The 26,893-nt window shown below is 40.1% G+C and overlaps 1 protein-coding gene across 2 annotated transcripts in view; it reads left to right on the top strand.

Moving 5' to 3' along the window:
• The window catches only part of CEP162 (centrosomal protein 162), a 2,095,315-nt gene that overhangs the window by 890,566 nt on the left and 1,177,856 nt on the right, over positions 1-26,893 (top strand). For both annotated transcript variants that reach the window (XM_044066152.1, XM_044066151.1), the window contains one exon: positions 23,063-23,175. In XM_044066152.1, the coding sequence (XP_043922087.1) occupies positions 23,063-23,175 (113 nt within the window). The remainder of the gene's footprint in view (positions 1-23,062; positions 23,176-26,893) is intronic.

The following is a 26,893-nucleotide window of genomic DNA, read 5'->3' as shown; positions in this document are numbered from 1 at the left end:
CAAAACATTCACTATCATCTTTGTCAGCCGTTAAGCTCTTTATATAATTTAAAAAGTCCGTACCTTGTGCCATATTGGGCTGATAAATTGTATTGCCTTTGTCGTTATACCACTGTTATAAAAAAATACTGCTTTGCAAAACAGATGTAAGGTGCTTTAAGCATGTAATGTTGTCAAAGCATAAAACACAATCCACTGGTTCACTTCCGTTGTGATAATACTCCAATCAATATTTCGGATTCACGTACGTGATGGTTCCAAATAAACCTTTGATGCACTATGTCACCGTTCACTATGATACACGTTTCCTTCCGTATAAACCATTAGTACACAAACAGAAGATAAGCCCATAAGTGTTTTAAGAAATTTTCAATAAGATCTCAATTGACTTTTTACAGTCCAAAAGCAAATACAAAATTTGCTTATAGTGCCAGCAACACTATGTTTAAAGTCCCGTTCTGCAAACAGTTTAAAAGTCAATATACTCCACCTTAATTGCCATACAAACGGTCCCCAGGCCCTCTAAGTAGTGAGAATCCTCAGGAAACAGTACCAGCTCCTTAAACACACAGTTCCAAATACGCCCTCAGGTGCGCGGTACCAGATGTAGGTGCACGGATAAAAGGATATAATCCACAAACGCTCCAGCACTCATTGTAAAATGAAAAAATAACAGCAGATGTCTTAAACCACTTTATTCGGCAAAATCTGCCCACAGATGCACAGACCGGTGGCCGGTTTCGCTCACAGCGTCTTCAGTGTGCGTATAATCACCGCCAAGGCCCGGATTATAACCCTGTGTAGCTGCTAAAAATTTAAAGAAGCAGCACCTATTTATTCAAAAGTTATTTAAATGTCTATATATCAAACTAGTGAATATTTACATAAAAATAACCCTAACCCATAAAGCCTATATCTTGAACAATTACTAAATATTACCCTGTATTTAATATTATCTAACCTACATTTTAAATGTTTATTAGAAAACTACAAATGTACCATATTGTGATAGCTAAACCCTCAGCTTAACCTGTCCATAAACAAGAGAGATTTAAAAGTATGTGAATATATATATATATATATATATATGTATGCATATATATATATATATATATATATATATATATATATATATGTGTATGCATATATATATATATATATATATATATATATATATGTATGCATATATATATATGTATGCATATATATATATGTATGCATATATATATATATGTATGCATATATATATATATATGTATGCATATATATATATATGTATATATATATATATATATATATATATATATATATATATATATATATATATATATATGTGTATATATATATATATATATATATATATATATATATATATATATATATGTATGCATATATATATATGCATGCATATATATATATATGTGCCACGTAGAAGGATTTCCTGACTACTGTGGCGATGTGATTATAAAAGGAGAGACTACTTTCCACCTGTGTCCCAAGGTCTCTTTTAAGCATTTCAGCTAAGTGGTCACACTGTAGAGTCTTTGTCACCAGGTGGCAGTGCTTCCACAGTAGTCTGGAGCAGTTGGTGTTTGAGGCTGTTCACTCCTAGAAAGTTTCAAGTTATTAAATCTCTGCAACTGAAAGGAATATAAGCATGAACTCTCCTTTCAGAATTTTTTCATGCTGTTGACCAGATTTTGTAAACTTCCACACTTAAAAGCCTGAATGTAAGAAAAATACTTTACTGCTTTGGATCAGACCATGCTTTTTCTATATGCTATCAACATTTAATTTAACTAAGTGTAATTTTCAGTAGTAAATATTAGAATCAAATGTCCTAATGGAACAGCATGATGGCTCATTGGTTAATATCTCTACCTAGGGTTGCCACCTTTTCAGATGCACAAAGTGGGACATTTTTGGTACAAACGTCAGATTTTGCGGGCCGAAACATACCCACGGCCAGTACAGAGGACAGAACTTCACTTTTTTGCCTAAAAAAAGCTTATTCTTGTAGCAGTTTAGTTGCTTATTCTGTTTCTTATAATATTTAGGTGTTTCAGATACAGAATAACTGTTTTATGCAACTATTACATAAAATATAGGAAATAATTTTGTCCTAAAATCTGAGGATATTTGCTATTTTTTTGCATGACACAACTGCCCAAAGAGGGACTGTCCCTCGCAAAGTGGGACAGGTGGTTAACCCTATCTCTACCCCACATCAAACCTTACCACTTCTTACTTTCTTTGTAGAGTTTTTGCATGTTCTGCTTGCATCTTTCTGTTTTATCCAAGTGCTGTACTTTCTTTCCACCTCCCAAAACATGCAGATTGTCTACGCTTTAACTTCCCATATGTATTCAATTGACCCATGCCCTTGTGACCTAAGCCATTTCTAAAAACAAAAAGGATACGTGATGATGATGACTTCACTTAACTGGTTAACAAATGAGTAAATTTAAAAATATATATTTTTTTAACCTTGTAGATTGCACAGAAGGTTAAAGATAAGAGCTGTTAGCTAGCTGCTTCCTGTAGTCCAGAAGTTGAGTCCCTCAGTCTCCATTTGCCTACTGTGTGACTGAGCAAGTCACTCAACCAGACAGTGCTCTAGGGACAGATGAGAAACTGAACTAGGCTTCTCAGTGGATTCATTGGCAGCATGCTTGCTAATTACCTATGGAGCTGTGGAACAGGATTTCTTTAGCAATCTTGTTTATCTCCTTTATTATCCTGTGCTGCAAATTTGTATCCGGAAGAATACAAAATGAAGCTGTGCTTAGATCCTTTAAAAAATGACAATAATATCTATGCTCAGACTTAAAAAAAAATTCCCTGGATTTCAGTCCACTTCCGCAGAAAACATTTACCTTTAAATATAGGTATAATACAGTAAACATTTCAGTGATACAATACCTATCCCAGGATTCAGTAACACCTAAACTAAGTGCACACTGTTCTGAACAGACAACACAGACATAACTGACACCTTATTCTTCCTAATTTTAATTTTCCTACTGATTTTCTTGCAGTTTTAAATACTGACAGGGATTCATAAAGGTTACCACAAAGTGTAGACTACATGTATACTTAGTGTAATCTTTCTGCTTGACTTGAAAGCACAAAAAATATAAGAATGTTCTTGAATACGTATCATGTACACTTAAGGCCTGATTCAATAAAGCCTACACTAAGTGTACACCATGTACACAATATGTATTCAAGAACAATCATCACATTTTTTGTGCTTTCTAGTCACTCAGAAAGATGACATTAAGTATACATGTAGTTTACACTTTGTAGTAATTTTTATGAATCCCTGTCAGTATTTAAAGCTGCAAGAATATCTGTAGAAAAACTAAAATTACGAGGAAGAAGGTGTGAGTTTTGTCTGTGTTGTCTGTTCATTCAGAAGAGTGTAGGCTTAGTGTAGGAGTTATTGAATCCAGGGGTTAGTATACACTTAGTGTAGGCTTTATTGAATCTGGCCCCTATTCTTTTTTTTCCTGTTGGTGTCATATAGCCACTTTGCCTTTTGTTGATAGGTACATATACATTCATACAAATATTTTAAGCACAGGCATTAATGCCCTTGTAGCCTGACAATATAGCAGATGTTGTCTGATCATGTTATTTTCCCTTTGGTAGCTATCTCAGTACAGTTTGTCAGTTGTAGTTAAGTGTTGTATGTTAAGCAATACTTGTACAGTTTTCAGAAGATGAATTCTAGAAGAAGCCCTCCTTTGAATGAAGTGACTGTTCCTTAGCTTAATCCCTATGCTTTGGGTCATCATTGCAGGGTACTTCTTGGGAAATACATTTTCTGTGTTATTTTATAACTCTGTCTACAGTGCTATTCGTCAGATGGTGTTTACATTCCATTCCAAAAAAGATGTAGATATCCTTGAATGACTTTTGAGGTGGTTTACCCACTGTTACATGCATCTAACTTTGGAAACATTTTTATCAGCAGTATAGAGTAATGGAACATATAGTCTAATATCAGTATGACACAACCCACATGCATTCTCAAGGGTCTTTCTGCCCGACAACTTCCCTGCCTCAGCCTGAGGCCACATCAGTAACTGAAAGGCCCATAAATTCATAAATTCTTCAAAACCAAAAGACAATTTTCCTTGATAGGGAATCATTCCACCTTCATCAGTGTAAAATTATTTATACAATCATCATCATGACTGCATGATAGCTGCCTGCTTAATAGCCTTTCTCATCACCTGGTACACAAATCCTGCATATCTACATCTTTGATTGGTAGACATCTGGACATTTGTGGATTAGCCAGTCACAGTATCCACTTTTTTTCTTGTTTCTGGTTTATAACAGGGCATAACATCTGAGTAGGAAATTTACATTTAGTTGACCGAATTATTTTCTTATTGCAACCTAAGGCTTGACTTCTCAGAGACAGGCAAGGTTCTTGTACATGTAGTTGTCATTATGACAGCTCATACTAATGTTGTGACTGCAAGTGGGTGAGGTTATACTTAAACATGGAAATGGTACCTAGAGCCACACTGCAGAAATAGAGCATTTTTAAATGTTTCAGTAACCAGTGATACAACATCCAGGGCACACTATATTAAAACAGAGGCATATGCACCAATGTGCCCTCGTATAGCATCTTCTGTGAGTCTACAATAAGCAGTATCAAATTATTATTACTTTTAAAAGATAAGCCACTGACATTAAAATAATGGTGTATGACCAAAGCAGATATAAATGGCTCCTAAAGATTACACAAGTAGCTTAATTTCTCATGGATAGTCTGGGCTGTTGTGAGTGTACAAACATTGTAGCAGTCAGTAAGGGGGTACAGTTATGCACAGAAACTGGACCTAGAGTCACACTTAGAGAATATTTCAGTTATGTAAACAAATGACATTGGTGTTACCACCCGGGTACTGCATCACGACACTTACCTCACTGTAGCACCACCCATGCATGAATTTCTCGGGATTTGAATAGATAAACTGTATGCTTTGAATTTCATACACTTTCTCAACTCCCTCAAAGCTCTGACAGAGTACTTTAGAGGAATTTTTTTTAAATCTACCAATTCATTGTACTCCAAAAAAAACATGTTCCCAGTTAACTCTTTCTTCCTCATCACACCTCCAACATCTGCTGTCTATCAGAGGAAAAATAATTCAAATTCTGATTAGGGTATAAAAGTACCAAAGCAAACACTTCCAAGTAAAAGTCCTAAACCTTCCTGACTTTGTTGCATACTTGGGAGCCATACATATGACTTTCCATTGTTCCCTTATAAATTGCTTTTCCAGTCTCTGTTCCCAATCTTTTCTAACCATGTCTGATTGACTATTATAGCTATCATGCAGTATTTTATATGCCCTGCTAATTATCCATTTTTTACAGCATCTTCTGTTCTGAAATCAAATAAAAACTCTACCATAGCATGTCTTTCACTTTGGACTCCCCTGTCCCTTTCTCTATGCCTATACTATATCAATCCCTGATAGTGAAGGCAGTCCCTGTCCTCCAATCCAAACTTCTTCTTGACCTCATCTTAGTCTTTCTATATCTGTGCTTGCAGTTTTTTCTATTTGCAAAATCTCATTTCTCCATTCATGTGTCGGCTTAGTTCTTATAATACTTTCTGCAACTTTATAAATATAATATTCTATATGGTGCCTATTTCTCCCCTTAAGTATCTGCATCCAACATCCCACTCGTTCATTATTTCTTGAACTCCCCCTGCTTCATCATCATCATCCTTTTCCACTTTGAATTATAACCTTCTGCTTGTATTTTATATATATATATATATATATATATATATGAGTCTTAACTGTGGAGCTCTAAATTATCCCTTCAAATCAGATAATCCTAAACCACCTTTCTCTGTTGGGAAACACAGTGTATCTCACTTACCGCTTGCCCTCTTTCTCTCTCAAATAAATCCCTTCAATTCTTTATGAAGTATTGTCTGGGGAAAAAAAAAATATATATATATGTATATATATATATATATATATATATATATATATATATCAAACTAAAGGAAATAAAATCACGTTCACTGTTTGCATCTTACTATCCATATCCATAAACAAGAGCTTCCAATTTCTCAGTTTTAGCGTTACCTTTTGTTTAGTCGCCTCCAACATATCCTTAGCTGCTATAAGAGAAGCCTTTTTATTCCATACTAATAATTAATCTCATCATGTCCCCATAAATATGGATATTGCTGAACCAAGTCATGTCTAGTTACATAATTTATGGCTATAACCTTTGTTTTATCTTCATTAATTTTATATCCTGAAAAGACTTGAGAGAAAATGTTCACAACACCGATATATAATTTCTGGATCTATCAAGTACAAAATAATATCATCTGCAAACAGAGCAAACATTTCTTGTTTGCCATACCAATTATTTCCTTGAATTTCTGAATCCATTATTTTCTTTGCCAGTGGCTCTAATTATAAAGCAAATGAAAAAAGGAAAGAGGATGCCTCTACCTGGATCCTCTGTTCAAACACAGCCAATTGAAGAGAAGCCCTTTGACTTTAATTACTGCTTCTGATCCTTCATATAGCCGCCTAATTATCCTTACTATTGCATCAGGGAATCCTTTCACTTCCATTACCCTACTCCTAAAATCGCAGCTTCTCTGTTGAATACTTTTTCTGCAACAAGACCCACTAACAATAGCAGTATTTTACATTCTGCTTCCCTTTCCTTCATCATTGTTCTATTAATGCTGTCAAATGTTTGCCTCCCTTCTCCAAAGGCATATTGATCCATATCTGTCAATGTTGGCAATACCGTTGCCATCCTTTTAGCTAGTATAGACATAAATACTTTATAATCATGATTTAAAATTGAAGTGAGTCTATATGAGGCTGAATCTGATGTGTTTTTACCCTCTTTGGGTAATAGAGCCACTAAAGCTTTCTTCTAAGATGCTGGTGGTTCCCCATTTAAAAAAAAAAACAACAACTTTTAAACAAAATCTTCCAGATCTTTATCACATTCTTTCTTCCTAACGTTCACATAAATATCTGTTCCTGGAGACGTTCTTGCAGATTGATTATACTTCTCCATTTTTATCTCATCGCCCTCTATCTTAACTGCTGGTTGTTGAACCTCATGATCCTCTAATCTTGGCATGATTAAATCTTCAATAAATATTTCCATTTGTGTTCTTCATTGGTTTCCATGTTAGCCTGCATTATACAAATTTTCGTAACATTCCGAAATATCTCTAATAGCTTTATAAGATTTCTGGTTATTTTTCTTATCATAGGCTCCCTAGGTGTGGTGACAACCCTTTCTGCTTTCTGTTGCCTAAGCCACTGCTCTAAAAGTTTTTATGCTGTGGGGTTGTTATCAAAAATAGTTGCATAAGAGCAATCTTTTTAAGTTTATCCATATTATCCAAATACACCTTATTTGCTCTTTAGCATTCTGCAGATGTTCTTCGTGTTTCACTTTTGCAGTCATTACAATTGGGTTATCCTGCTGGCAGGCTACCCTCAGTCGGCCTGAATTCCAAAGTCTAGGTCCGGCGTCGGTTGCTGTCTCCTCTTCCCTGACTTCAGTGCGCCAGGGGTGTAAAAGATGCAGCCGACGCCATTTTCTTCCGTCTTTCTTGCCGCACGGTGCCCGAAGCAAAAGCAGTTCGCAAGTGCCGGTCGGCCGACTCCTGAGATTTTCAAATTCGGATTTCAGATCCGAAGTCTTCATTAAAGCTAAGTACCCTGTTGGGGAAACATTTTTCTTCCTCCAGACCGATGTCAGAAAAAGTTAATAACTGTATTTCTTGTGGGAAGCAAATACCTCATAAGGATTTTCATTCTTACTGTATTCCTTGCCTAGGATCTGACCACAACGTTGCTAGTTGTCAGTTTTGTGCTAGATTTAACCAACGTACTATTAAGCGTCAGTACGATTTTGCATTCCATTACTTTGGCAGAAGATTTAATTATATAATGCCATCGGAACAGCCGACTGCCAGAGTTTATAAAAAGCGCAAAGAAAAAGAAAAGGACGGGCATCCGAGATCCAAAACTGACGAGGCTTCCGCTAGGCCTGTCGCTGGTTCGCCGGTTCTCAGTGAGGCACTTTCGCAGCCCCTGACGCCCGCTACCTCAGAGCCACAGGCTGCTTCCGACTCCCACGTGGAGCCGACTAGGCCGCTGGAAACTCAAGGTATTGTATCTCGGAAACTATTCCCTCAGATGGGTCCGGAGCTGCTGAGCAGGCATCGGCTTCTGAGGGTGTTTTCAGGCCTACACAGTTGTATGTGAAACCTACTTCAACTTCAAACGCAAAGACTAAAGCAGCTCTAAAGAGAAAGAAACAAGTACAGCATTCTCCTGGACAGGCCACCATGCCCAAAAAACAGATGCTTAAAATGGCCGAAGACCTAATTACTTTGATCAGGGGGTTCCCATCCCTCTCCTGATAAGAGGCCTAGGCAAGAGATAGAATATGAATCTTCAGACCAGGTTTCCATTTCCTCTGATTCCTCCTCTTAACAGGAATATTCTATTCCTCCCTATGAGGATTCTGATGCTGAAGAATCGATTCCTTCAGCCTCTCCTCCTGAGGATTATTCTTTTGGGGAGACACTGCATACTATGAGGGAGCATTTCCACTGGGAGAGCCAAGATTACTCAGAATCCAAGAAAAGGCCCAGAGACTTCCTTTTATTGCCTCAGCACAGGCCTCTTGCTATCCTACCTGTTTTAGACATTGTAGATGATGTATTTTCAGAGTCCGGTCTATCTCCAGACTCTTTACCACTAGCCCCTGTTAAGCCAGACAGATACTACAGGGTTCCTGATTCTCATAAATTTCTTTATAAAAACCCTGCTGCGGACCCAGAAACCATCTCTCAGGGTCCCAAAGGGGTCAAAGCTTCCACTGCATAAAAACCTATCCACTCTGATAGGGATTCTAGGGCCCTGGACAGAAGGGGTAAAAAGATTTATACTTCTGCTACCTTGGCTGTAAGAGCTTTAAATTGACAATTTCATGTGCTTAAATATCAACAGTATCTTATGTCACTGCTTGAACAGAAAATGTTAACAAATTCAGAATGTGCAGAAAACAAAGAAATGCAGGATTTATTGCATGCAGCTGAGCAAGTGGGGAAACATACTTTGCAATGTGGTTTTGATTCTCTGGAGGCCTCCTGCAGGGCTGCTGTTACAGGTTCTGTCATTAGGAGGCATGCTTGGTTAAAAGAACAGGATCTGCCTGATCATGTTAAAGCAAAACTATTAGATGCGCCATTACAGCATGATACTTTGTTTGGTGTTAAAGCAGAAGAGGTGTTGAAGAAAATGGAGGACAAAGCTAAATCTATGCAAACAGTCAAGGATTTCTTGCAGGTACAGCCTCACAGATTTATTAGAAACTGGCCTACAAAGAATTGGTCCTTTCCAGTGTCAGACAGGCCACAAAGGGGCAGATACAGATGCCGTAGAGGCAGATCCCAGCCCCGAGGTTTGTACAGGTCTAAACAATGGGGTGCTTCTACCTCCAAAACTGGAGAAGACAAATCGCAGCCATACAGGAAACAGTCACAATGACTTCCCCCTGCCTGCGCCAAGCACTTATCTTCTGGCAGCACCTTTAGGGGGGAAAACTAGCACTTTTTTCTCAAAATTGGCACATAATAACCCAGGACAAATGGGTCTTAAACATAGTGTCACAAGGCTACAAGTTTCACTTCCATACCCTGTCAAGGGTAAACGGTTGGCCTGACCTGCCAAAACATCAGTGGGCAGAGGCACAAAAACAAGTCTCATCCCTCATGGACATGAGGGCCATTCAACAAGTACCTGAGCAAGAGCAGGGACAAGGATTCTATTCCAGTCTGTTCTTGGTACCCAGAAAGGACAAAGCCTGGAGACCAATACTGGACCTATCTATTCTAAACACATATCTGGATATTCCAAAATTCAAAATGTTGACTCTACAGCAGCTACTGTCCATGTTGGGCAAGAAGGCTTGGCTTGTGACTCTAGATTTAAAAGAGGCATACCTGCATGTCCCAGTCAGACAAACATGCAGAAGATACCTCAGATTAAAAGCTGGCTCAATGCACTACCAATTCTCTGCACTGCCCTTTGGCTTATCTACTGCGCCCAGGGTCTTCACAAAGTGCCCGGCACCAGTAATTGCATACTGCAGACAAAGAGGAATACAAATATATCCTTACTTGGATGACTGCCTCATTCAAGCAGAGAACAAGGGCATTCTACTACAGCATCTGGCATTTGTAAAGAGATTACTACCATGCCTAGGGTACACAGTCAACGAACAGAAATCAAAACTAGTACCCTCTCAAGAGATAATATTCCTGGGTACAAGCTTAAATACAACTGCCCAGATGGCTTCTCATGCCAGACAAACAAAGGCAACTGACTACCTGTTTCAAACTGTTGGCAACAAAGGCCCAGTTATCTGGAAGAAAAATTCTGCAGTCTTTGGGCTTCATGGCATCCTGCATTCTACTAATTCCATATGCAGGACTGCATATGAGAAAACTTCAGTGGTACCTAAAAAGTGTTTGGACTCAACATTGCCACAGCCTGGAAACAATAGTTACTCTCATTCCCTGCCTGCAACAGGAGTTTCGATGGTGGGCGAAGGCCTGTCACCACAACAAGGGACAGCCATTCACTCTGCCCCCAGCCACATAGACATTAACAACAGATGCATCGGATTATGCCTGGGGAGCCCACATGGCAGGAAGATGTATTTAAGGCACATGGTCCGCAAACCAAATATTTTATTTTTTTATTTTTTATTTTTATTTTATTTAACATTTGTTGACCAGGAATGTCCGACTAGGTTCCACAGAGCCTGTTTTCAGCGGAGGCCCGGGGAGAAATGCTCCAGATACATCTACATATCAATCAAAAAGAGATGCTAGCTGTTCAAAATGCCCCGACAGCCTTCAAGGACCTACTTCATCCGGGACAACTACTGATAAAGACAGACAATACCACGGTCATGTGGTATATAAACAAGCAGGGAGGCACTCATTCTTACTCCCTTTGCAGACTAGCCATGACTTTGTGGGACACAGCATTGACTTACCAAATACATCTGCAGGCACAATTCCTGCCAGGAAAGATAAATACTCTGGCAGATGAACTAAGCAGAAACCTCATGGATCCCCATGAGTGGAAACTGGATCCACAAGTCTTCAGCATGGTAACAAGGAAATGGGGATGCCCGGACATAGATCTATTTGCCTCACCTCACAACTGCCAACTAAAGAGATTCTGCACAAGGACTTATCACAGACAAACATGGAAAGTGGATGCCCTATCTTTCAGCTGGAAAAACTTAACAGTATATGCCTTTCCTCCTCTGCCTCTCCTCCCCAAGGTACTCCTAAAGGTCAGACAGGAGAAGCCAAAAATGATACTGATTGCCCCAGACAGGCCACGCCAGTACTGGTATCCAATCCTAAGGAACTTGTCTCAGTGCCCAGCCTGGACCTTACCTCAAGTGCCTCATCTACTGTCCCAGCAGAACAATCAGATCCTGCACAGCCAACTCAAGACCTTAAATCTGGTAGCATGGCGAATAATGTAGTCATACAAAATGCACCTCTCACTAAAGCGGTGATGGATGTCATTTTGGAGGCCAGGAGGCCTAGTACTGGAAAATCCTATGCTGGAAAATGGAAGAGATTCTGTGCTTGGAACCAGGCACAAGGAATTCACACAGATGTACCAAATATTCCTCAGATTTTGAAAAACTTGACTGAGATGCTGGACAAAGGCCTATCCTTTTTATCTATAAAAATTCATGCCTCTGCCATTTCGGCTCATTACAATACAGAGCCACCAATCTTTTCTCATCCTTTATTAAGGCAGTACCTCAGAGGGGCCAAAAATTTAAGGCCTCCAAGGAGATCACCAATACCTGCATGGGACCTCAATTATGTCTTGGAAAAACTCACCCTGCCTCCTTTTGAGCCAGCCGCTACAGCTGATATAAAGTTTTTATGTTCGAAAACGGCTCTGCTCCTAGCAATAACTTCTGCAAGACGAGTCTCAGAGCTACAGGCACTCATGGTTGTGGAACCTTTTATCCAGACAGGGTTTCTTTGAGGACAAACCTGACATTTATGCCTAAGGTAGTGTCTGGTGTGGTCCTTTACCAAACTATTCATCTGCCTACCTTTTATCCAAACCCATAGAATAAGGGGGAGAGAATTCTGCATTCTTTGGACATACACAGACAGCTATGTTTCTATTTGAACAGAACCAAAGCTTTCAGAAAGACAGAGCAACTACTAGTGGCATATGCTGCAGGATCACAAGGAAAGGCTATCTCAAAGCAGACTATTTCAAAGTGGATAGGCCACTGCATTCGTTTCTGCTATTCACAACATGGCTAAGGGCATTAGGCCACATTCAACCAAAGCAGCAGCCACTTCAGCAGCTTTCCTCTGGGGAGTACCAACCAAAGATATTTTACTCCCTATTTTAGAGGCTGCTACTTGGAGTTCAGTGCACACCTTCACAAAGCACTATCACTTACCACTCTACTCTAAATCCAGGGCAGGCTTTGCCACTGCAGTTCTGCAGGGCCTAATAGCCGCTCCTAATGCTATTTAGCTCCAGCCTCCCAACTTTAGCTTCGGGATTCAACCCAATTGTAATGACTGCAACAGTGAAACACGAAGAACATAGTACAGTTGTGTACACTTACCATAAATGTAGATGTTCAAGTGTATTCACTGTTGCAGTCCAGGTTACCCACCCGCCATCCCCCATTTCCTTGCTGGAACTTATCTATTCTTCTCTATTCTATACAACCTATGTGGCATATTTGCTTGTAGATGAAGGCAAAATATTGACATATTTTTATAGCCTACCCTTTTGGGGGCACCTGACATCTGAGGCAAGAAAAACTGAAGAAAATGGCATCAGCTGCATCTTTTATACCTCTGGCGCACTGACGTCAGGGAAGAGGCAACAGCAACTGACGCCGGACCTAGACTTTGGAATTCAGGCCGACTGAATGTAGTCTGCCAGCAGGATAACCCAATTGTAATGACTGCAACAGTGAATACACTCGAATATCTACATTTATGGTAAGTGTACACAACTGTACTTTGTTTCTCCTCTTGTGCTTATTCTGCCAAACTTTAACCTTTGTCAGCTCCTCTAAGTTATTCTTATTACTTCTTAACTATGTCTGCTTCTGTTTTATTCTGCCCTATTTTTAAACTCCCTTTTCATTTTATCTCACCCACTAGCTAATCCTTGTGAAGAAATGTCTATCTTCCCTAATAATTATTGAATAATTTCCACTACGGACTCCTTAAATTCCTCCCTTTTTAACAAGTAGGTGGGAAAGCACCTGTGTATCATTTTTGATTCATTAGCTTGCATTTTATCTTAGTTTTTATCCATACTTGATCTGACATAGTTTTTGTATATGTGTCGAAACTTTCATTTAAGTGCACATGTTCCTGTGAATTATAATTTCTGTCTATTCAAGCCAAGTTACTGTGCTTTAGAAAGTAATATGTAAATTCTGTCCAAATTCATACTACCGGATTCATGTCTTCCACACCAAATATTTTCATACATTTCTTCAGAAATCTACCCTGTTTTGTTGTATTTTCCCTTGCTATTGCAAATCAACTTCCAGTCCCCAGTAATAAATAATATTTCCTGCTGATAGCTGATTATTTTTCCCGCAATATTCTTAAACTGCATAATAGTTTTGGTAGAATATAAATACATGCTATTGTAATCCTCCTCTCTTACCAGTAGCCCCGTACTACCAAAAATCTACTTTTTTTTTTTTTTTTGGAATCTCTCAAGCTGTCAGTATTATTACTGCCCTTTCCCTTTGCTCCTGATATTTTGCTGAATATCTATCCTGAAAATCCTTTATTTGTCAAATTCACATGCTCATTTCTTTCCAAATGTGTCTGCTGCAGCATTGCTATTTGCACTCTGCATTTCTTAATGCAATTCAATACTCTCATTTTTGTCTATACCTATAAGGCCATTTACAATCCAAAGATACTTTGGATATAGTAGCCATTATGATAAAAAGCTATTGTTCCCACTTATAATACATGATGTGTATTTTCAAGTTTTGTTTTACACGAGCACACTAATGTTTAAGCAGACTTGGCACTGTTATGAGTTTTACAATGTTGTGCACAGTATATGGTCATATAGTGTGCATACCATTGTCACACGAACAGCAATACATCTGGTGAATAGAGATTAGTAGGTTAAAAAGAAGTCTACCACACTACCTACTTTTCTGTTTGGTGCAATGATTTGGGGCACTTTACCATTAAACCCACTCAACAGCAATATGACATATTTAGAAAACTGAGGACAACAGCGCTTTTGTGACTGAAGCTACAAACATCCAATGCCGAGCACCATTTAGCTATTGTATATTCAGTACTCCAGGAATGTGTATGACATCCTCCTGTACTCCACTGCTCTGTGCCACAAACTGACACTTTAATAGGATCATCATATTTACTTCATTGTCTTGCTCAGCTGTTTCAGGCGTGTAAGGTGGAGCAAGTCAAGAGTGTCTTCATCTCCTTGCACATGCATGAAGACCAGCTGCCATTAACTTACCATTTTAATGAAAAGCTCTGTTGCTGCTGTTGTTAACATTGACAAATGCAAGGTATCATTAATTTCTAGGGATTGGGACACTGCGATTTTGCTACTGTGTTTGTCTGCACATTACTCCCTTATAAGATGTGTGTATGCAGCCCATTGTAATAATGTTTAACTGCATGTGGTATGGCACTTTTAGGCATGGTTTTTTTGCATCTGTGTTATGCTGTGCAACTTGTCATATTTCTTGCCACACTTACAGTTGCACCTACTAAACTTTGTGATATTGCGGTTCACATGTGTTAATCTTTCTTCTAGGTCCATCTAGTTGTTGTCATGCCTACTGTGTACCTGTAGTCTACTAGGTACACTGTAGAGTATGCTGCTTTTCAAGAGGTTTGGGGTACTTTCTTGAATTGCGTAGGGGCACAGTGTATTGATATGGGTGTCACTATATTTCAACAGTGTGCATCATGTGATAGGAAGAGCCATGTTAACAGTATTTCAGTTATTACAGATGACTGTGAAGCAGTATAGTAAAATAGTGTGAAAAAAAACTAAATTGGGAGAACAGTGGGGAAACTTGGAATTCGTATTTAGGTGCATTACTTGTAGAAAAAAAACATTGTTTTGTGTCTGCATATATCACTGGTGAAATTTCATTGGAGTACTTCCTGTTGTCTCCAAGATCCCATTAACTAAAAGATGTAGGACAGATGCACTTCAGAAGACGACAACTAAAGCAGTGATATGCTTAACACTATTATAATGCAGGAGAGGAGATTACAGGAGTTTATCATGGGCACAAGTGAAACCGAAGGAGAGTAAAATACTGCTTGCAATATGATATAAATAATGTGCCAAAATGAGTGCTTTTCTTGTTTTTAATTTCATGTGACCTCTATATTTGTTACTAGGCAGAGATTGTGGCAAGCAAAACTCTTGTACATGGTAAACCCAGGAGGAGGCAGATATTTCAGCATTATTTATGTTTTAGAAAAAAAAAAGTGTCAGGAGGACATCTCAGAAACCTTAATCTGATGCTGCTTCCTAGGGTAATACAAGGCACTGCCTTTTCAAAAAAAATGCACAGAAACACAGCAGTATATTTTTAAGGTGTGATGTGTGAAAACTCTTGGATAACATGAAGTTGCATCTTTTAGTGGCAATGTAGGGAGCACATGGCTTAGTTCTTTTGATAAGTAGTTGTGTCAAAAACTTGAGAAATTCAGGAATATTTGTGCCAAATGAGGATATTTTCAGTAGGAATTGGAGACATTAAAGTACTGCTTGCCTGGAAACTAAAGCTGAACCAGTAGGCATGTGTTTGGATAGTCTGGAAACAATTCTTGAGTACCGGGAATAATCTTTGAATACTGTCAAAGTACATGCTTCTGTTTTCAGTTGTAATTAGTCCTTTTATGGGTAGCAGAATGATGCTGTGGTTAGCTTTACTGCCTCACACTTTGCTTCCCATATGAAGTGACTTCTTTATGGAGTCTGCATGTCCTCCCTGGTCTTTGTTTTGTTTTTTGGGGTGCTTCATTTTCTTCCCATATGTCTAAAGATATGCTGCAGGTGAACCGGTGATCATGCAAACTGAATGTAGCTGTACATGCTACGAGTGGGTTGATGTTTGTGCATTTGTACATGGTTTTCAGTTGACTGCATCCTCTCCAAGTTTCTCTGCCTTGCCCCAAGGGAGTTCCAACATAGGTGTTGAGTGAAGTGGATATCAAAGAATGAATGAAAGAGCCTTTTTTTTTAAGTTGTGAAATAGTATCTCACATTTTTGGGCCTTTTGTGGTCTATAATTTTAATCTTTGGAGTGCTCACTAAAGTTTGGCATGTTATGGGGTTCTGTTTAGAAAAATCAAAGTTCTAAAGACTGCCTCATAGGTTGACTAAATTATAAGAATTTCGTACGGGTTTTTCTTGGAAGTAACAAACCCCTCCACACACACACACACACACACACACACACACACACACACACACACACACACACACACACACACACACACACACACACTCTATAATAGCATACCCCCCACCATACCTTAATAAATGTCAAAGCCTGATTTTCCTGTAACTGACATTATAACTTGGATTAAGATTCCAAACACTTTTTTTAAGTAATCTAGACTGTCAGTAGGAAAAGCAGACAAAGTAGTGTACAGAAATGATGGGAACATGCAGTAATATAGATTGCTAAGTAGTTGCATTCATTTTCTTCTCAATCATTTCTGATCTATCTCATTACTAGTTAGTCACACTTGAGCCCAGTAATGTAAGTATATGTATTAGCCTTATAAGATGGAGTTCATTTTTTTTTAGCATTTGACTGGGTGAATTACATAACGAGAAATAAATCTGCTGAAATATTAATTGCTGTGTTACAATTTTGAACAGATAGTACAAACTTTAGGTGAGGATGGCATTATTCTGGATATTATGCTAATCATCCTAGGACGTTTCTGCTCCCTACCCATGGCTGTACTGTCTGTAATTAACCCATCATAATATCAGCATCTTTAACCTAAAAGTAACACAAAACTAATTTACCCTAGATTTTATCAGTGGAAACCATAGTGCAATAAATAACTCATGAAAATAGATTGGGATAGTATCCTTGAAAACCTAAATATATCTGTAAAGGAAACTGTGAATAAGCTCTGTGACATCATTAACTTTCGCTTTCAAGAACACATACTAGTTGGACACAGATGTGCAGACAGATTCAATTAAAACACCTTTGTTGAAATCACAGAATCAGTAAGCTATATAGCAATAAACAAAATACGAGGCACTATCAGTTGCAGATTAAGCATACCTTGGGCCCCATGCAGTTTAATTCATGGGCCCCCATCCCCACATTTACATTTTTGGGCCACACATAAAGCAAATGTTCTTTTGCATTCTCTCATCTTCCTTATTTAAGATCATTTGATCATTATAATCCACCAATGTCTATAGGGCATTATAATTAAATGTAAGGAGCATTTACAAGAAAGGTTCAGAACTAAAAGTTTGGATATCAGATGTAAAGCCTTGTGCTCTAGCTGTAACAGAAATGCGACTCAAGTCATTAGTGCAGGATTCTGAGTTCAGTATTCCCACCTTTGTAATATACCAGAATGAGCACAGAGGCCACGCATAAGGTAATTGTGCTGCATTTGTATATGACAGCATCAGATGTAAATTAAATCAATAATTTTGAAAGAAATATGTGGAGACCCATGTCTTCTTTATACCAGGATGCAGTGGCTAAATTTATCTTGGTGTTATGTGATGCAGTCCTGACCTAAATTTGTATAGCCCATAGATGCATAGCAGGGGAATTGGATTGAATTCCAAGAGATGTTGGGCATGTGTTTAGTTCTTTGTCACTTGATAATTTAATCAAGGAACATAATGGTACAAAGTCTTTCCTTGAATTTCAGAGTGGTATAATATGGATCTCTGTGATAGAGATGTATTACTTTTTAAAAATATATTTTTATTAAACTATAGTGGTGTGCACATGAATTTTTGCCACCAACAATATCACGTGACTATCGGAAGATAGAATGCTTAGATGATTGAATTCTCATTGGAGGATTAGTGTTATGGTAATACTTCCTAAATTTCATAGTAGGATGACAAGAAGTAAGGGGAACATAGAGCTGATGTTGATGCATTTTTATGATGTAGTGACCTGTAAACTGTGCGCGTGTGTGTGTGTGTGTGTGTGTGTAGGTGTAGGATCTTAGGAAGTTACTAGGCTATTGCCCCTGAGGTCCTTAATAGCCTAGCCAAGAATTTAGCCCATGTTCCAAGAAGTCAGCACCCTATGCCACTGTCCACCAGGGACACAAGTGGAATCCCAGGTCTGTATTTTCTGTTCCCCATCCAGTTATCCAGGTTGCGCTTAAAAAGGGTTAATGAGGTACTCCTTTACGTGGAGAGGGAGTCTATTCCACAGAAGGGGGAGTCTCTGCGACACAAATCTGTCCCGCCAACAAGTCCTATTGATGTCACAGACCAGGTTGAGTTTGTGGGTGCAGGTTACTCGAGTGGAGCTTGACTTGCAGATATGCAGAAGTCCCATCAGGGTGGGGTCTGAGATTGCTTTGTATGCCAGACAGAGGTCACCTCTGAGGAGTCTGTAGGAGACTGAGTAGAGGGGGCAGGGCTTTTAGCCTGTCTGTGTAGGGTAGATGTTTGAGGCCGTGGACTCTCCGGGTGAGGAACCTCTGTGGTCTGTCCAGCTGCTGCATGTGCTTTGTGAGGTACATGCCGAAAGGGGCATTGTACTCAGTAATGGGTCTTATAAGGGAAGAATACAGGGATGTTATGACCACCTTGTCCCTGGATGAGATACCATTACTAATGAGGTGGGGCCATCTAGAAAGCTTTCTGTGCAATGGTGGCAATATGGTGGTCAAAAGTCAGTTTGCTATCAACCTGGGTGCCCAAGTCCCTCACTACGGATTGTGTGCTTAGGACTTTATTATCAATGTGATAATTTGTGGGGGAGTCACTGTCCCCAAAAGGAATGATTATGCATTTTTTGGCATTCAATTTGACACCATGTTTTTGGCACCAGTCATTTGTTTGAGTGAGAACCTCTTTGCAGATGTCCACTTCACTAGGGGAATTGATGACAGCACCCAGTTTGCAGTCATCTACAAACTTGGTCAGCCGTAGCGTAGTAGATTTGTCCTGCATCTCCAAGAAGTATATCCCAAACAGCAGAGGCGCCAAGACCGATCCCTGGGGTACACTGCTTGTTACAGGTCTACTACTTGAGGTGGCTTCCCCTATTTTGACTAGGTGGGTTGCATCAGTGAACCAGTTTGATACCCATTTGGTAACATATGGATTGATGCCCAGTTGAGAGAGTTTATCTATTGTACCTGAGTGGGGAATAGTATCAAAGGCTTTGACCAGGTCAAGGTAGACTGTGAGCACCATCTTCCCCTCATCTATGGGCTTGGTGACTGTCTCAAAGAAGTCTCCCAAATTTAACAGGCATGACCTCCCCTTGACAAAACCAGACTGCGTAGGATCAAGTGTCTGGAGGTTGCCAATGTCCTTGTTAATGAGGTCCATGATATTCTGCTCCATGGCCTTGCAGATCAGGCTAGTTAGGCTGATGGATCTGTAATTCCCTGGATCGGTGGATGCTCCACCTTTCTGCAAAGGGATGACAGTAGCTGTCCTCCACTTGGCTGGGACGAAGGTGGTACTGTTTGGTTGAATGGGGTGCATAATGGTGCTGTGCAAGTTCCTGTCTGAGTCCATGTAGGATGCTGCCTGGGATGTTATCATGTCCCCATGTAGGCTGTATTTTTTGCCTTTGAGAGGGCAGTGATGACTTGCTCCCTAGAGATAAGGGGAGAGGGGCAGGTACTGGGATATCCTGTTTTACTGATGGGGGGGGGGGCAGAGGAGTGAAGTTTTCACTGAACCTGTCTGCCTGCAGGTCGTTATATCTACAGCATTTGTGTATGTGGTGTCCTTGACCACCAGTTCTGAGCGGATCTGGGTGCTTCCATTGAGATTGCGGAAATATGTGAAGAAGATCTTATGATTAGATGTGGCCAATTTGGACACGGATTTTGCTCAGGAGGATTTCACTATTGCTCTTTATTTGCTTGTTCAGGCTAAGGAGAGATTGTTTCCAGTTAGACACCTGCTCCTTATTGGTCCTGGATAGCAATTTTATTTCCTTTTATTATAGAGTTTATTTATTGTAGATTCCACCAGACAGGTTTACTCTTCCTTGAGGAGGAGGAGGAGGAGGAGGAGGATTTTTTCCTGTCTGGCATTCCTGATTCCATGCAGCTATATAAATGCTCATGTAGTACTTTGGTGTAGGTTTGGACATGTGCGCCAGTTCCTCTGGAGGGGGAGGGGGCTGTAAAGCTGTTTATACCTTCCCTCAGGAGGTTGTAATCAGATTTGTAGAAGTTTTTTTTGTTTGACCCTAGCCGGGGGGGTCGGGGGAGATGGTAACTTCAAAAGGGACTGTTTTGTGGTCGGATCTTACCAGGGATGGTGACACTGTAAGGATGCTGCAGTGGTCACTCATCTTGGGTAATACCAAGTCCAAGATACTTTCATCTCTTGTGGGGGTCAACCATCTGGTCCAAGGCATTTACATTGAGAAAATCAAGGAATCTCTAGGCATTTGTGTTTTGCCATGAGTATTTCTTCCAATCTATCACCCAGGTGAGGGTAAAGGGTTGAATCTTGATAGATTCTAAGAGGTCCAGATAGGTGGAGTGGGCATCTTATGTCAAAGTTGGAGGCCGATAGCTAGCTATGATTTGAATAGGGGTCTTGTCAATTGTTAACTGCACCTGGAGTGTTTTCTGTGTACCATACTGTTTGACCAACTTAGAGTTGCATATGTCTTTTATATATATTGCAACTCCACCTCCTTTTGTTTTGTTGGCCACAGTTTGGGGTCTGAATGAATGATGGGATGAGTAACCTGGTATGGCTGGGGTGCTCTTCGTAGCTTTGAACCAGGTTTCAGTGACTGCACAAATGTCAGCTTCTTCCAGGGTTAAGAATGCTTGCAATGAATGCAATTTCATGTTTGGACTTCAATCGTTTACAGCATGACCTTTAATTTACCTTTTGGTGAAATTTTCATGTTAGTAGTTTTGACCTCATGGCATTGCCTAAAAAAAGGCACTATGGGGGAGGCAAGAGCCTTTGCCAGGAGCCTGAAGCCCAAGGGAGACAGATGCATGTCATCTCTGGCAAAGCATCGTGGTTTGTCAATCATGTCATCCCAGGCTGTCAGGTACTGGATCCCCTTGGAATGACACCAGAAACTAAGCCAGTTGTTAAAGGCAATCATTTTCTGTTTGTATTGAGACATCATTCGGGGTGTTGGTAGAATGCTGCTTAAGGCTAGGAACATGTATGTTGCTGTGTGTTTGAGAAAATCTGGTATAGGAAAATATGTATTTGTGTATGAATGTGATATGTGCACACACGCATACACACACACACACACACGTATGTGTGTGGGGTCTATGTCAGATGATCAAGTTTTTCAGAATCTCGAAATTCATATGGTCAAGACCATATGATTGAGTTTCCTAAAACTTGAACATCAAAAAAAAAAAAAAAAAAAAAAAAAACACCAAATCTACCTTTTTATGTTTTTCCAGAGGAACAACCCCCCCCCCTGCACCCACTACACTCCCTACACATTCTGTATACCAACTCTGAGATCGCACTACCGTGAGGAAAATGGTAAATTTCTCAATCTGCACTGTACCGAGATCTCCATTCAAAAGCTTTGATTTTTCAAAAACTCAAATCATATGGTTTCGACCATATGCATTTCGAGTTTCTGAAAACTCGATCAACAGACCTGTGGGGGGTGCATATCAATAAGTTACTAAGTTATGACATTATTTTAAAAGAAAACAATAAGTATTAGCAACAGCTGGAGTTGCACATAGACTAGGGCCAGCCCATCACGTTACTTGACATTTCATGATTTTGACTTGTACAGCCTAGCCTCTTGACATTCACAGCTGTAGCTGCTGAGGTTGTTGCCTCTAAGCAGGAAAAATGTGGAGTGAGAATGTAAATGCTGGAACTGGAATCTTTCCACTAAAATGTGTAGGATGAACAAGTGCTCTGGATGGAGTAACACTGTTGTACTGCTTTATTGTTTTGTTTTTTTGTTTTTTTTGACGGGGGAGTTATATAGGGATTTTTTTGTATAGTGCTTTGCCATGATTACAACTTGAAGAAGCCACTTATGCACACTGAAACTAAAAATGGATTGAAATCCGTGACTTTACAACTGTTGAATCAATATCTCAGCTTTTACAATTGAAAACATGTCTGCAGTCTGAGGAAGTCATGGTAGTTAACTTATTAAGCAAGAAAGGCTGTGTGGTTCCTTGGTGGAAAGCAAGGAACACAGCAGGAATATTTTCTTCCTGGTGTCTGCGGGCAAGACAGCACTGAACATTGAACTATTTTTTAAATGCAAAACTTTACTGACGAATAGTTAGGATAGTACAGCACACAGTGAGGAATGGAGTGTGTGATAGTTTTTAACTTTAATAACCAGTTTGGTGCTAGGAACGAGACATAACTGCATGTTGTATTTGTTGTTTTCATTTGAACACAAATTGACAGGATTGTCAAGAAGTCTGCTGTCTACTGCAACGGATACCATTTCTGAGAAGTGAGTGTCTACCTTGCATTAATGTCTCTCAGTGTAGTGTAGTGTTTCCTGTGTCCTTCATTTGTGTTAGCTACAGACAATCTAATAATCAGAAGTAGCAGCTAAAAGTAGGATATAGAAAAATGAACCATCCATTCTGCTTAAATAAAGTATTAAAAGTGAAAAGCACTGAGTAAAACCATTAGCCTTTTTGATTGAACCACAATTCATCTTTTATTTACAGGAGAATGAAAAGCTGTACCGGCAGGTTAAAGAGTTACAAGCAAAAAACAAACAAATTGAAGAAAATGCATTTAGAGAAAACCAGCGGTTGATGACTGAAGTAGCAACCTTGAAGTAAGTATTGAGTGCCATAGCAGCTTAATTAGTTATGTCTTTCTTAAAATTTCATTAGTGCTGGAGATGGATTACTTTTTCATAACTAGTAGAAATAAAGCTCACTGAAAAGAACTTGTTTTTTCCCATTTTTGCTTAACATAATTCCAAATTTAGAAAGAATATTTGTGTTTAAATTTGAGCAGCAGCGTGGCTATTCCATCAGGTTATTGTATGTACTGGGATTGGCTGTCAGGTCTCTGAAACGGTAGCTGTAAGCACCTACACCATACAGGATGCCCCAGCCCAGTGCCTTCATTTACTCTTAACAGGTTAAAATAAGAAATCTTTAAATAAGCTTTCATTAGTTGCTGTTGAGGGAAAATTCTAACAAGTGCAAACTCTTGGCTAGACGTGTAAGGGCTTCAAGGCCATTAGCCTAGTAAACTCCTATGATCTGTAAGGTTTCCTTTTCTGTTTAATGTACTTTTTAAAATTTCTAATGAAAGACAAGAATTGCAAGTATGAGAATGCCTTTCACAACATTTTATCATGGTAAATGAAATCGGGTAGTGATGTAAAGTCATCAGTCGCTGTAGGTATCCATTAAGGCATCTTTCATATGCAGCTCAGATTTAAAACTGACATGCCTGCCTTCATCTCCACAAATAGAAATGCAAAAAAATAGTTAGAATATTGGCAGAATGTCTGAATGACTGTGTAGTTCTCCAGACAAATTATGTAATAATCGGGTAGCAATTTTTTGAAGCCATCCAAAACAGAATCTTAAAAGCTGATGATGGCTGTTACTTCTGTGGTCAGACTTGGAGTAATTAGATGTCCCTTAGGTCTGGTGCATACCTCTCAACCTGGAATCATCAAAAATCTGGACAAAAACCCATGAAAAATAGGTACAAATCTGCATGCTATTTAACATACAATTTGCATATATAATTATGTAACCCCACCCACTCCAATGCACCTTCCTGTGACTGTATTATTAAATTATCTTCCTTGAATAATACAGCACATTTTTTAGAGCACATTTTAAATTTATTGTTTTGAACATTTTTCCAGTAAGCAATGAAACAAAATGCATGAACCAATAATGACAAAACCGCCCAATTCATAACATTTCCATCATAAAAGTTTACTCAAACTTCTACAATCCACCAGTATCAGTAAATATGCACAGTTTCTGCAAAAGTAAAAGTCATATAAATAATTCCATATTAAAGAGATCTGTAATTAATGAAGAGGTTTCAGCTAGCAAACAACTTTTTATTTCATTGTTTCATCTACAAGTAAAGTGCCTGTTGCCCTTAAAGAATAAATTGCCTATGTTACATTAAAAAAATGATAAGCTAGTAATATTTCAATGGAGAATGGATGGCAAACTAATAACAGGTTCATAGTTACTAGGTATCTCTGCCAAAGGAGGACTTTCTCAGGACTGCAGCATCCACCCCCTGTAAAAGTACAACACGGTGCAGTATCAGCAATCCATCTACATACTGAGGGAGTAGAACCCACAGCCTTCTGCAGCAAAAGCAAGTATACTACTTGTTGTGCTACTAACAATGCAAGTAGACTTTGCATAAGCAGCACCAAATGTCTCTTTCCCCGAAGAACTGTGCAGCACAAGAAATCAGGAAAAAGCCAAATTTATTGGGGGGGCAAAGGCCCCAAACCAGGGGCACATTTTAAACATTGCTTGTATAGTCTTAGAAATTTACTAGAATAAAATGTGATGTTATGTGATCCTATCTCGCCTACATTCTGTACTGATGGGTTCGGAGCCGATCCTCGGCTCCGACTCGGCACGCTATGCAATAGAGCGAAGTCTCTAATTGGCTGAGCTATTCTATATCCCAGGATGCACCACCACCAATTCCCCAGATCTCGTTTGCCGCTTACAAAGCAAGGACATGGTCTCGAGCTTGGCTGAGCTAAGTGCTTTCTTTATTAGAATTTTCTGCCAGGAATTTTCTTAAACTTAACCAAAAAGCTGTTTTAACAGCTATCGTTGTGTATGAGTGAGTTTTTTTGAACTTTTTTGTGGTAAAAAATTGTTTTTTCAGGGAAAGGTTTCCGTTTAAGTTAGAGGGGCCTTCCCCTCGTGCGTGAGTAGCCTTTTTGTGTAGTGTTTGTGAGGTGATCAAGTTCCCGTTTTTAGTTAGAGGGTTCTTGGCCCTCCTGTTGTGTGACCAATACCCTTTGGTTAACTAATATTTTACTGTAAGTGTGTGTTTTTTTCTAACTATTTGGCATTATGTCAAAAGAACACAGACCCTCTGGATTTAAAAAATGCACTAGATGCAATTACAAAATGTCTATAACGGACGATCACTCCCTTTGCGTGTACTGTTTAGGACCCAAACACCTTCAGGAGTCTTGTAGTGTGTGTCACGCTTTTTCCTCTCGAGTCCTCCAAGAGAGGAAAAATAAATTGATTTTAAAAGGACTTATTAAGCCTACTTTTGAAGAGGCCTTATCTTCCTCTTCTTCCTGTAAGAAAAAGAAATCGATGGCTCCGATCAGCCCGTCGGAACCGACCACTAAGAAATCTAGGCAGGCTTCTCCATCGGCTCCACGGACTTCGGAGCCGAGGGTGGAACGGTCTGCCTTGATGCCTCCAGCCTCGACTCCTCTGGCTTCGGAGCCGATGACTGGAGCTTCGAGAGGCGGATCACCTTCATCGGCTCCGCTGATTTCGGAGCCGATAAGGGTTGTCCGCTCAGACTCTTCCCCTTCGGCGCCGAAGTCCTCTTCGGCACCGAGGGAAATTACAATGGAGTCTCCTTCGGCACCGATTTTGATCGAGACAATTCTGAGCCGGATCCCTAGTCCTTCGGAACCGGTGGAGAAGTCTAGTCGGACCCGTTCGATCTCCTCCCGATCTTCCAAGATGTCAGTTTCGGACATTGACAGGGTGCTCCAAAGGCTGTTTCAGTCTCCAATCTTCAAAAAGTTAGTTTCGGCTCCAGCCCAGTCGGCTTCAGAGCCGATGGTCCACCCTTTAGCCTTGGTTCCTCCTCCAACAGCCTCGGCACCATTGGAGTCGGTGCTGGTGGAGCCGAAGGAGGTGTCTGGGTCTGCTCCGACCCTTACTCCTACTCCGGCCTTTGGGTCGGAGTTCGGTACACGGACCTCTTCGGTCGGCCCCGGGGGTGACGCTTCGGGACCGATGTTTTCGGTTCCGAGCCTCTCTCTCGGTGCGTCTGCTGCGGGAGTGCCGTCTGCTGTTATGGCTTTGGGGGTCGGACCTTCCCAGGATTCTGGGGGTCCGGCCTTTAGAGCCATGAGGAGTGCTTTGGCCAAATCTTCGTTGGCTACCTCCACCGTCTCCCCGACACCTTCCCTAGGCATGGAGACTGGGTCCTTTGTAGTCCCCCTGTCTCAAGACAGTGGAGCTCTGGGGCCTGAGGTCACCCCCATTGGAGGTCCCCCTCTTCCTGGAGGTCCCTCTGAAGAGTCTTCGGAGGAACCCCAAGAAAAAACAGTGCAAGAGGAAGCACGTCGACTCCCCTGATGAGTCTATCACCTCCGACACCGATCTTGATGATGCGGAAGGGTCCCCCAAGTCGTCCTCGGATGATGTCTCCTTTGCGGACATTCTGGAAGTCCTCAAGCAACGAGGCGGCTGGCAGACCAAACCCCCTTCCTCTGATGAGTCGGTGTTCCTCAAGGCCTTCGGGGCTCAGCCCTCCGCCTCCTGGGTGTCTCCGCCCTTCGATGA

The sequence above is a fragment of the Protopterus annectens genome, chromosome 1.part0, assembly GCF_019279795.1.
Source record: "Protopterus annectens isolate FY-2018-M chromosome 1.part0, PAN1.0, whole genome shotgun sequence".
Taxonomy (NCBI): Eukaryota; Metazoa; Chordata; order Ceratodontiformes; family Protopteridae; genus Protopterus; species Protopterus annectens.
Note: the sequence above shows the minus strand (reverse complement) of the source record. Positions and strands in the feature narration are given on the sequence as shown.